Source organism: Chinchilla lanigera, unplaced genomic scaffold (genome assembly GCF_000276665.1).
Source record: "Chinchilla lanigera isolate Chin_1 unplaced genomic scaffold, ChiLan1.0 scaffold00034, whole genome shotgun sequence".
In the NCBI taxonomy this organism is placed as follows: Eukaryota; Metazoa; Chordata; class Mammalia; order Rodentia; family Chinchillidae; genus Chinchilla; species Chinchilla lanigera.
In genome coordinates, this window is record NW_004955435.1 from 85,106 (window position 1) to 97,651 (window position 12,546).

At 40.8% G+C, this 12,546-nt stretch overlaps 1 protein-coding gene across 1 annotated transcript in view; it reads right to left on the minus strand.

Annotated features, from left to right (window-relative positions):
* The window catches only part of Cnn3 (calponin 3, acidic), a 9,032-nt gene extending 4,921 nt beyond the window's left edge, over positions 1–4,111 (minus strand). Inside the window, exons 1-4 of the mRNA XM_013516526.1 lie at positions 3,971–4,111; positions 3,692–3,758; positions 2,452–2,589; positions 1,979–2,095 (exon numbers count right to left, since the gene is read on the minus strand). Coding sequence (XP_013371980.1) covers positions 1,979–2,095; positions 2,452–2,589; positions 3,692–3,758; positions 3,971–4,026 — 378 coding nt within the window. The 5' untranslated portion in view covers positions 4,027–4,111. The remainder of the gene's footprint in view (positions 1–1,978; positions 2,096–2,451; positions 2,590–3,691; positions 3,759–3,970) is intronic.
* Between the last annotated feature and the right edge of the window lie 8,435 nt (positions 4,112–12,546).

Here is a 12,546-nt window from a genome sequence, read left to right on the forward strand (position 1 = left end):
AAGGGAAAGGGAAAGGGAAGGAAAGGAAAGGAAAGGAAGGAAAGAAAGAAAAAGAAAAGAAAGGAAAGAAAGGAAAGAAAGGAAAGAAAGGAAAGAAAGGAAAGGAAAGAAAGGAAAGAAAGGAAAGAAAGGAAAGAAAGGAAAGAAAGGAAGAAAGGAAGAAAGGAAGAAAGGAAGAAAGAAAGAAAGAAAGAAAGAAAAGAAAGAGATTCCCAAGTCCTGCCCAGATGCCTGCATTTTCTTCAGTATCCCCCTCCTTTGCTTGAAAACCAAATAATACAGGCTGCCCAGGGAAGTTCTAGGTCTTAACCCAGAGAATCTTGAATTCTGTGAAGATCGAACCCTCCTGCAGCCCTAAAATCATTTCAATTGTCTCATTTATTTAAGCCTTCACTGTCCACTCATTTGGGAGACTGTGGGCCTGATCTGTCGCCCACAATAACTAAGTGTTATTAACCCAATATTTTTCCCCCCAAAATTCTCTGTGTATAGATAGAACCTCACAGCATAATGAACCATACATAAACTTGCACACATGAACAGATAAACAGATAATAAGCTACTTCAGTTGCAGGATTATATATACTTTCCCTGCTACTCTTGACCCTATTCTCCAAGCCACAGATAACCAAATTAAGGGATCCCAGCTTCAGTTATGGACAAGAAAGCAATCTTAGGCCAGGCAATATGCCTTTCTACCTTTGCTATGGTTTACATAAAACATGAGAACAAATACCAGGAATTTTTCTCTGGGACTTTAGTAGCACTTCTTTTAAGTTTAGAATCAGTAGTATTTTCATGGGAAGGTAACCTCATTTTATGCCTTCAACTCTTACCTACTAGCCAGAGCCTGGAATAGCCAGGGAGAGCCAGAATGAGGAATCTCCATGCAACCAAAATCAGAGGAACAGTGATTAACTCCCCTTCCCCGCCAAGAACCATATGGCTTCTGAACCTATACACCCTTTCTATGCGCTGGAGACAAATTTCTACCATTGATGGTTTACTCTTTCATACACAAGATTAAAATAAAATATTTATTACTAAAAGTATAACCTGCTTACTGGAAAAGATTCAGAAAACCTACATAAGCAAAAATGAAGAAGAAAAATAATTTTAAATAGAACCATCCAGATGTGCTTTCATTTGTAAAAACCTTCTAGGATTTTTATGTTATGGGCCTGTGTACATACCTATATCTATATACATAAACATATTTACATACAAAAATATGCACATGCTTTTAAATTTTATAAAATCACATTGATCACAGAATTTTAAAACGGACTTTTTAATTTTGTCTGAAGCTATCTTTCAAACATTAGTGTATTTTTATATTACAAGTTCCTTTATGAGTTGTAATTTAACCAGCTGACTACTGTTTGAAAATTCGGGTTTCCAATTCCCACCACTTACCCAACTTTGTACCTGGGAAAACTAAATTCAACTCACACAGACTCAGTCAAGAGAGGGGCAACGTATCAAGCAGGTATTGGAAAGCAAAGCCTACAGCACTTAAGGCATTAGCAGTGATGTTTTTGTGACTCTCTAGGGGAACAATGTGAAAAGAAAAACTTGACTTAACAGAGTATTTTCTAAGAATTAAACTGACAAATTTCAGCAGGGCTTAGTTGTTATATCATATTTTATCAGTGTAAATAAAATTACTCCGGCACTAAAATTTGTAAAATTGCTTCATTTGCTTAACAACATGAATTTAAAGTATATTCTCTTACAAAAAAAGTAAAAAGACAGTATGATTAGAAAAAATTCATTTCCTACAGAAACAAGTGTCAAGTCAGAAGTTTCCTCCAAAACTACTGTCTTACAGAATGTAAATGGGTATAAACTATATAAATCACGTGCCCATGCAGAAGCCTACACCACAGCCTTTCTATCTGCACTTTATTCATGGGAGGGACAACGTCTTGCATGGCAAGAACTACTGAAACGGAGTAACTGAGTAAGCAGCACTCACCTGCAAACCAATTACACTCTGGCCAGCCTTTAGTTTTCCTTCATCAAAGCGTCTTGTTTGTTTCTCTGCGTACTTAACTCCAATGTCAATGGTTGTGTGGAACCCTTTTGTTTTAGCCTGGACAAAACACATGCACGCACTGACTGAGAAGGGACACTCAGATATCCTGCCACAGACGATTACAGAGGGAACAACAAAGAAATGTCCACTGACATAGGCTACTTTGGGTAAAACAAACGAGGTGAGGAATAACTTTAAGGCTATTCAGTGATACACTGTGCCCTATGAGATGTGAGGGTTGTAATTAGCCCATGCAGAATGAGGAAGCTGATGTGACAGCCTTTCCACAGAATTAACAGTTACAGACGAGGCAGGCCCCTCCCCTACGTACTCTGAGCACCCACGAGCCAGCAATGATGCAATTCATCACCAAGGCACAGGCAATCTTTTTAACCACTATGAAGTATACGTACCAGACCCGCTAGAGCCACCAGTGTAGTCTGAACCTGGGTCATGTTTCCATTCTCAAAAAGATCATTTGCTTCAAATATGTCATGTGGCTTCATACCATAAGCCTGAATAGCTTTAATGAAGTTGCCAATATTTTCCAACTTTAAAGAAACAGTCATATAACTGTTAGAGGTAAATTTTAACATTTGAGAATCCTGTCTTCATACCTACTTAGTTACAAGATGCCAGCCAGAAAGCTACCTGGCAAGAACTCTTAACCAGATATATACTATGCATACTTCTCTCTAGAAAAGCAGACATATAATAATTTTAATATTCTAAAGTAGTGACTATTTTTCAACTCTTTAAAAGCAAGTATTCCTTATGTAAGAATTCTGTCACAGCTATCCAGGTCTGGAATTTTATCAAATTTATCTACTTTCACTAATAAACAATTCATTGTAAATTCTAATCTTAATTTCAAAATGAAGTAGTGGTTACCAAACGCTCATTTACTCTTATCTCAAAAAACACAATACCGAGTACATACCCGTGTCACTCAGTCACACATGTGAGCTAAGGTTGTGTCCGGTACTGTGTTCACAATACTGAGTACATACCCGTGTCACTCAGTCACACATGTCAGCTAAGGCTGTGTCAGGTACTGTGTTCACAATACTGAGTACATACCCGTGTCACTCAGTCACACATGTCAGCTAAGGCTGTGTCTGACACCGTGCTCCATGACGAGCCAGGAACAGACGCGCTCAGTGCCATGCTTTCCCTTCAGCTTCGGGGTTGTTGTTTGGTTTTGGTTTTTTGAGCCAGGATCTCACTATGTAGCTCAAGATACGTATGAACTCACTATGTAGCCCAGGCCAGGCTAATCTTGAACTCTCAGCAATCCTCCTGTTTCAGCCTCAGAAGTGCTGAGATTAAAGGTGTGGATTACAACACTTAGCTTTTCCCCTCATTCATCCTAAGGTCTCGGTGTGACTTCTCTTGGTAAACTGACAAATTCTGTCTGGAAGCAGACAGACTAAATTTTGGAGAACTTTCAAGCTAACTATCTACTAATTACAGAATCAGTTCATTGTAATTAAAAAAACATTTCTGAAAATGGCAAAAATATAGCTATGTATACAAATTTCTGCTAACATGTCTATTTCAAAACTATAATCATAAAACAAAATCTAAACCCGAACATTTTCGCTATACAAAAAGAAACCAACTACAAATGGAGAGTGCTGGTTTGGCTCTTACCTGAGGCCAATTTAATGCAGACTCATTGACCTTCTTCACAGAGCCTGGCTGTAACTTGTTTATGAGTCTAAAAACCAAAATAAAAGAAACATCTTATTTATAGGTCACACAAAACCAAGGCCTGCAGTACTAACCTGGCTCCTTTACATCAGCACAGAAAAGCATGAAACACATTTTCAAAGCATCAAGGAGTGACTCCCTGGATCTGCCAGGAGGGTAGGGCAGAAGCCCACGGGAAGGGCCCTTCAGTGGCACTGGCCTTCTGAGAACCAGACTTACTCGCACAGAATGATGCCGTCCTTCAGACCCAGCTGGAAGTTGGTGCCAATGCTCATGCCTGTCACCTCTTCTATCCAATTGCGCAGGTCTTCTTCCGCCTGGTGGTCATACTTGGAAGCAATCTGAAAGGTACATTAATTTTAGAGCAGTTCCAGTAACACATTACAAACTGCTGGGTCACAACAAGCTATGCTTTCATTCCACTATCCACTAGGACCACAGCTATGACAGACAGTAAATTATACTCCACAGAGCTCGTTGTACATGAGAGAAGCTTGGACTGAGAAGGAAAAAATACCCACCAGGACGAGGCATATTCCCAGTCATGACGCACAGGACGTGAGAAGGACTTAGTAAGTGCTACAATATGGCACCAGCCATGACTTAAAACTTTAAAGCCATTAATTACCATATTCCAAAAAAGCAGAAAGGAAAAGTAGAGAGGATCCTGACACACCCAACTGTTTTTTACACAGTACCTCAACTAGGTGAGATATCATGCCAATCATTTTCTTGCTGAGAAGGTTCTGGCATCTGCCTTAAATTCAGCTAAATACAGTACATGGTACACCACACACACATACACACTCCTCAGTACTAAATATACTTAAAGTACAATGCTGAAATTCTGCTCATGCAATCTCTGTCCTAGTAAATCTTCAGAGGAAGGCACAACATTGAATTCACTTTTGGATCCTCTGTATCTACTACTATACCCAGTACCCAGACATTTAATGAAACTAAAGAAAATTGGTTAACTTTTTACTTGTAGAATTCTGTAATAAAGGCAACATAACCAGATGCTATACTATTATTATATATGCTAGAATTACATGCTAACCACAGGTTTTGAAAGCTCTCTTCATAATAAGACCATAGACTTACATTTTTAAACTGTAAAATAAAATTAAACCAAGTATGAAACATCTTTTGCTCAAATTCTTAAGATATTCTTTGCCCTAGAGTCCTTAAAGAGGTTATCAGGGACTGAAGAACACAGCTGCCGGGCATGGTGGTACACACCAGGAGGGTCACCAGTTCAAGCCCAGCCGGGACAATTTAGCAAGCCCTGTCTCAAACAAAAAATAAAAATACCCTCAGTTTAACTCCCTGTACTGTAAAAACAAATGAACAGAAAAACAATGTGGCTGGGAACAAGAAAAGATCATGTATCCTTTGTCTTCTCATTGGACTCAAGTAAAAATGCTAACTACATGTGGGTATCATGAGGGGACAGAGAGCATGGGCTTTGAAGTCAATTACAGCATTGTCGAAAATGGAATGAACAAGAGAAATGTTTGTTGTCCATAAAACATAATTACGTTTAATTATGAAAGAAATGGCATCATGACATTTTGATCATGAGGAAATCAAGTTCCAGTCTAACCAGTCACACAGGAGCCAAGCACAACTGTACGAAATGCCCTGGACTCCTGGGGCCAGAATGCAGGCTGCATTTGGGTCCTTTCTAAGAGGGAGAGTCATAGGAGGGCGGGACCAAATAGATACCTTTCAGCCACCCAACAGTGAAAACCAGCAATGAGTTTTCAAAATTCATACTCGACTGCAGTTTCTTTTCATGTCCATCCACTGCTACAATTACCTTTTATAATTTTTAAGGTGAGAAAAATATTCCATTTCCCAGGTCAAATTAATTACCCTCTCACAGGGTGAGACCGATTTGAGGTAAGATTGTAAGTGCTGTCCCTAATTACATTGTAATTTAAGAGCCAGCAGTTCTGATCCCCTGAACATCCGTTTCCAAATTAGAGAAGGCCTCTACAAAATAATGGTTAATTAATTTAAACTGTAGGTTTACTTAACCAGGATTACAAAAGGAAATACAACAAGTTATAGTGCCATATTAAGATAATTAACACTGCAATGTTTCATGGGTCCAACCTGGCCTAGTTAGTTTATACAGTGTATTTTTTAAAAAGCTAGAGCACAATGGGGCTATCTAACATGGCAAGATTCCTGCCCACTGGTACCCTGACTCCCTGAAAAATACATGTCTACTTTTATTTTCTGCCAGTTTAAGTTACACTGGCATGTGAGTGGGGAACTGGGAAAGAAGACAGGGATGCTGAAAGATACTGCCCTTAGTTAAGCAGGAAGTAGCCATTACTCTTATCAATACCATTTAAACATTCCTGGATAATTTATCTCCAACATGTCAAACAAATCCATTTATGCATCTTTAGCAAACTGTCAAGCTGGTAGACAAACTCTTAGATACTGACTTTGCACGCTGGGGTCTTGTGTTGGGTGGCTAGAAACTAAACTATAAACTGGAGCTGTGGACCGAAGGGCACAGGCAAAGGAAGAAAGGAGAAGGCTAGTGCTTACTAGACACTAGCTATGGAAGGCAAATTCTAATTGTGAGTTTTCTGTTTTTGTTTTCAAAACTGAAGATGCATTTCACGAGACGTGAAGGACATAATATGCTAGAGTGGAAGGAGTTTGCTCTATCTAGCTTCACTATGGCCCCTTCGTGAGACTTCTGATCCAGTTTCTCACTACGTAAGAGGAAGGGTGAAGTCAGTGAGTGTACTATGTCCCTGCCCACTCTGGCATCTACATGATTTGGTCAATCATCACAAATTGTGAAGAAATATTCTCTTACTTTTCAAATGTAGAAATGAAATAATGTTCAGAGGTTTAGGGTTTTTGGTGATGATAATATTTATGCCAAATCAGACTAATTATTGCTTAACCAGGATGATAAAAAAGCATATTTATGTTTCCTTTGTTCAAAATGTATCCAACAGATTCAGTGCCATACCCCAAACCACAAAGTGATTTTAGACCTCTCTGGAAATATCTGAGAAACCAGTGAGGAATTTTCATCTTCCCTGTTGACAGCTTTCATCAAGGGACTGATGAGACACAACAATCTAGCTCTGAAGGCAGACGGATTTGGGCTCAAATCCTGCCCCAGCAATGCTGGCAGGGGGGCGGGACTCTGGTCAGGTAACTGTCTCTAGCGCATCAGCAAGTGCAAAGAAGTAGCGCACAAGTGCACAGATCTGACATTCAAAGCCTCATCGTATAATCAACTAAAAACTAACAACGTATCCACATCACGTTACTATTAGTTTTGACTTAAGATTTTCCTTTAATAGGGCAACAAGGATTTTTTTTATCCAAGTATTGCTAATATTTTTGTAGTAAGTGGAGTTTCCTGCAGTCAAATGAGATAAATAGTATTCTCTTAAATTATTAAAATGTAAGATTTGGCAAATAAAATTTATTCACTATTTTCAGCTATAAAACTTTAATTCTTGAACATAAGGCAGAAAAATGACAGGATTTTCTTCCTTGTATGTAACAAGAGAAAGCATCTTACAAAATTAATGTTATACTTGTATCTCATTAATACCTTACAAAAGAGGCAGGAGGACTGTTTCCAGTTTGAGGGCAACCTCAAGGGCTGGGGAGATAGCTCAGTGGCACAGTGCCTGCCTGGCAAGTGCAAGGTCCTGAGTTTAATTCCCGGTACCAAAAAAAAAAAGGAAGCCAGCCTGGGTTACATAGTGAACTGAAGGCCAGCCTGACTGCACAGTGAGACCCGGTCTCAAAAAGACAAAGAAAAACAAAAACAGCAACAACAAAAATCACAGAAATTTCACTCTAATTTGCTGGGGGGCGGAGGAATCAATGCTCAGCCAGGTATGGTGGCACACACCTATAATCCCAGCACTCAGGAGGCTGAGGCAGGAGCATCACTGTGAGTTTGAGGCCAGCCTGGGCTACAAAAGAAGCTGAAAGCCAGCTTGAACTGCGTAGTAAAATCCTGCCTCAGAAAGACAAAAAGAAAAACAAAATCACTGCTCAAATTATTTATCAACATCATTTTCCTTATTCTTCTTCAAGACATTCCATTTGATGTTCCCAAGCTACTTTCTCTGACTTTCTGCCTGGTTCTTTCAAGTCCACAACAGCTCCCTTCTTGCATTTTCTCCAGGAGAGCAGTGCCTCACAACCTTTCAGTCAAAGTGAGAATCACACCTGGGCACGCCCCCCCGGAGGCCCCTGCCAAACGCAGTCCGGGGAGAGGAAGATGAAGGTCTCCAGGGGTATCAGCACATTTGATCACCTTCCTTGGCCGTCGTGCCCCAGCTATTCTGCCTTCACTCCTCAGGCCGTGTCAGCTTTCTCCTCTTACAGCTCAGGCCTGAGGCCTGGGGGCTTCTGCCTGTGCTCTCTGGCCCTGGCTTGCCCCAGAATGCCTCAGAACACCAGTCTGGAAGCACACACCACTCTGAATGTAAATCAACCTTTTCCAGTTGCTTGGCCTTTTTTAGTTCTCAAATACTCTTTTGAAATTTCTAAAATATCTGCTTTTTGAAAAAAGAGGTCAGACACAGGTGCCCTATAATCCCTTCTACTTGGGAGGGTGAAGCAGTTTGAGGCCAGCCTGGGTAACAGAGCAAGGTCTTGCTTCAATAAACAAACAAAAAATAATCAAGTAAACCATACACATAGAGCATGCATCCCCAGCATGCTCAGCATGTTCAACATGGGGGCTATACTGCCCCCCCCCCCCGGGGAGCAAAGCTGGTTCTTGTAGTGGATAGTGGGGAAAAAAATTTAGGTATTACAAGCACTCAGGAGCCTTGAAAAGCTCAACCCTACTCAATAAATTCGTATCCTTCTGTAACTAAATCTGGTGGGGCTGGGTGGCAATTAGGAGACAGGCCTCAAAGGACTCTTGGAAATAATGAAAACAAGGGGAAAAGCACTAAGATAAACGAAAATGTACAAGTTTTTCTTGTTGCTACCTTCCGTGAGGTAAGGTAGTACCTACCCTTTAGCCAAGTCCTCCCAATTACTGCCTAAGTACTACAGTTAAACCTACCTAAAATAGCACTAAATAAGATCCTCGTGAAAACACAAGCCCGTGGGCCTGCTCTTCCTAATAGTAGAGGGAGACACTGCCTCAGATAAAAGCCTCCAGGTTGCCAGTGAAGAGCCAAGCCCTGCCTGGCACTGAGCTTTGAGAGGCTTCTGTCTCAAAAGCCTCAAAAAAGAGAGACAGATTCATGAGACCGAGTTTCACAGTATCTCAACTGACCCCAAAGCATAATCCTTGCTCCATTGATGGTGCTTCCTGGTATAAACAAGGAGTATTCAAAGCAAGTGCAATTCAGTAAAAGCTAGACAGAGGTGGTACCTGGCATGAGGCAGAGGAACGACACACATCTTTTGTCCCTGTGTCCACCGCAGGAGACTGGGGACAGGACTACAGTGGACACCAAAATCTCTGCACACCTAAGTCCTTACACAAATGGCATAGTGTTTACATATCACCCAGGTACATTCTGTATATGTAATCTCCACATTAGCTGTTTTGTTTAGGAAACTGTTTAGGAAACAATAAGGGGAAAACAGATCTGTACGTGTTCAGTATAGACTACTGTACAGACTATTTTTTCACAGTATTTTTGTCCTGTGGTTGGTTGAACCCACAGATACAGAACCTGACGGCCAACTGTATTCCTTCTCACAGTTTGATTTTCTCACAGACTTGTTAAAGACAAAAAGCAGACAATTCTAGGCAATTGCTGCCGGTGGTTAAAACAGTCTCCTAAATTTCAGTCCTGTCTCAACTCTAATGAGGCATTAGGATAATGTAGTATTACCCCAAACTCTTAAGTAAAATAATATTCAAAGTCAGCGTCTCAAGTTTTTCCTACATTTGTCTTTCAGCTTCTTTCTCCACGTCCTTTTTGCCTCTGCACCAAAAGCTTTCATTCTAGTAGAAAGAGACAAATATTAAACAAGAGGTTTGCAAACAAGTAAAATAATTTAACTATAGGAAGAATAGGAGGTGGAGACCGTAACAGAACAGCTTCAAAATAGGAACCAAATAGACTTCCACCTCAAGTATCGAGATCTCCCTTCCATCTGGGTGTGATGGCAGAGGCCTATGGTCCTAGCACTGCTCTGGGAGGCTGAGACAGCAGGACAGCAATATCAAGCCTAAGCAACTTACAGAGATTCTGTCACAAAATTTTAAAAAAAAAATTTTTTTAAAGGGCTGGGGATGTAGCTCAGTGCAAAGGCCCTAGGTTCAATTCCCAGCACTAAAAACAGAAGATGCCCCTTCCCTTCGTCATTGTCAGTACCCAATGCAACGCTTTAACATTCTAACCTACCCTGTATCTCTCCCTTAATGGATCCCACAAACATGGAAATATCTTTGCAAAATTTTTATTCGTATCAGGGCTACAACAGACTGAAGAAGAAGTCAAATTTTAAAAACCCACTCTCCCAGTTCCAGTGAGACGCAGGTAACAACCCTGGTCACTGGACTCTCCTGGGTGGACTCTGTCCCTCAAGGCCCCTGTGAAGATGATGCCTACTCCACAGACAAACACCTGCCCTCCGCCGACATTAGCTGAGTGCAGAGGTACAGGGTTTCAGCTAACCAAACCCTACTGCAACCTCTTCACCTTACTGTGTACAATCAGAAAGGAAGCTCCATGGCAAACTAGCACGGCTCCAAAGCTGGCCTCCTCCACTGCTCCTGCCCACTGGTCTTTGCCTGAGCTCTCCTTTCTACATGACTGTTTCTATCCCCAATTTTCTTTGTTTTTCAGGTTTTATGTAGAAGCCAGGGCTTTTGCACTGAGTTACATTACAGACCTTTTATAAGACAAGGTCTCACTAAACCATTATTATTGTCCAAGTTGGTCTGGAACTTCCTGTGATCCTCCTGCCTCAGCCTCGCAGAATACTGGAGTAACAGGCATATGCCACTATGCTGGCTTCAGACTGTTTGTGATGAAAATGATGAAGTAACCTTTTTTAAACCCAGTTTGGGTCTTAGGGGAAGTAACAGTGGGAATTCTAGTGGAAATCATTTTACATTTAGGAAAATGTAAAAGTCTGGATGGACTGTATGTCCTCCTCATGGTCACTACGAAATCCAAGATACATTCTATTTATGAACTTGGTAAAGATATTTGAAAGCCATAGAGAAATTACATTTATGGCAGATAGAGGGAAGCCTAAGAGCATCTTAAAGTCAGGTCTTTCTCTCAAAAATATAGACAGATCTTCAGAACTGTGCATGGCACCAGCACAATTATTTTCCTCCAAATATATACGGTCAGTGTACAAGTTTTCTGTCACTGTGACAAAATACCTGAGACAAACCATTTACCAATCCAATTGTTTAAATATAGGATGAACAAAACTTGCATTTTCCCATTAATTTTTTATACTATTACAGGAAATATAAAAATAATTGTACCATATTTATTCAACAAAGGAATCGATGGATGAAATGACACCTACCTGATAGTATGTAAATGAATGCAGTACCCAAATGATGATCACAGTAAACTATTATGTAGTCAAAAGGAAGAAAGATTTATTTTGGCTTTCAGTTGCAGAGGTTTCAGTTCATGGTTAGTTGGCCCCTTTGTCTTTGGGCCAGTAACACGGTAGGGCAGGCAACACATGGTAGACAAAACCGCTCACCTAATGACAGCTGGGCAACAAGAGAGGAAGAGGTGGGGTCCCAGACACTCTGCAAGGGTAACCTCTGCTGACCCACATCCTTCCACCAGGCCCCACCTCCTAATGTCTCCCCTGTGCCCCAGCAGCACCACAGGCTGCAACCAAGCCTTTTAACAGGACACACCGGGATCCAAACTATCTCAGCCGGAAAACACAGAGCCACTGCGACTCACTGCACAAACACTGTGAAACTGGTAAAAAGCCAAAGCTTTAGAATTTAAGAGGAGGCAATGCAGTGCCTAAAACTAACAATGGTAGGAAAAAAATAAAACTAATAATGAAACTAATAATGGCAGAAAAAAATAAAACAAAACAAAGTTAGCTTTATCTTCTCTGTCTAGAAAATTACTTCCAGACTATGATGTGTTTAGAACATACAGTTAAAAGTGGATTCTGAAAGTCCAACTATAAACAAGAAGGGAACAAGTATGAAGGCTAGATTCTCAGATGACAAGACTCGTAAACAGTGATTAATTAACATGTGAATTTTGAACAGCTCACTGTGAAAAACCTTGGTAAAGAGTTGTAACAGGAACCTGGAGATAAGCGTGCCGCTTCCCCACCTCCACCCCAAAAGCAAGGGTCTCCATTACTGGTAGGAAGAGCCTGGTTGTCCGGGAATGGACTCCTGGTAAAGGTATACAAGCACAGCAGGGGTTGGTTAACACGTTCCTGCCGGCTTGAGTACATGCATGAATGTTCCATCGGGCAACTTGCACCACAGTTGGTACAAGTGGTAGTCATGCATGGGTCAGTCATACATGTACTGCTAGTGATTCTAGTCACCTGGCAACAAGACACATGAATTCCGGCCTGGCTATAAATGTGTTAAATCACCAGCAGCCAGCAAGGTATACAAGTATGTTCAAACACACCTGCTTGTGTCCTCTACTTCTTGGGGCTGAAATAGGCATTTTTGGGTCTCTAAAGTCTGTGCCTGGTGCACAATGAGTTTTTTCAACCACTCATATATTACAGATTAAGGAAATACCTCAGATTTAAAGATCTATCTTGTTGTGGAAAGACACTCATATCTGAATCCTGGT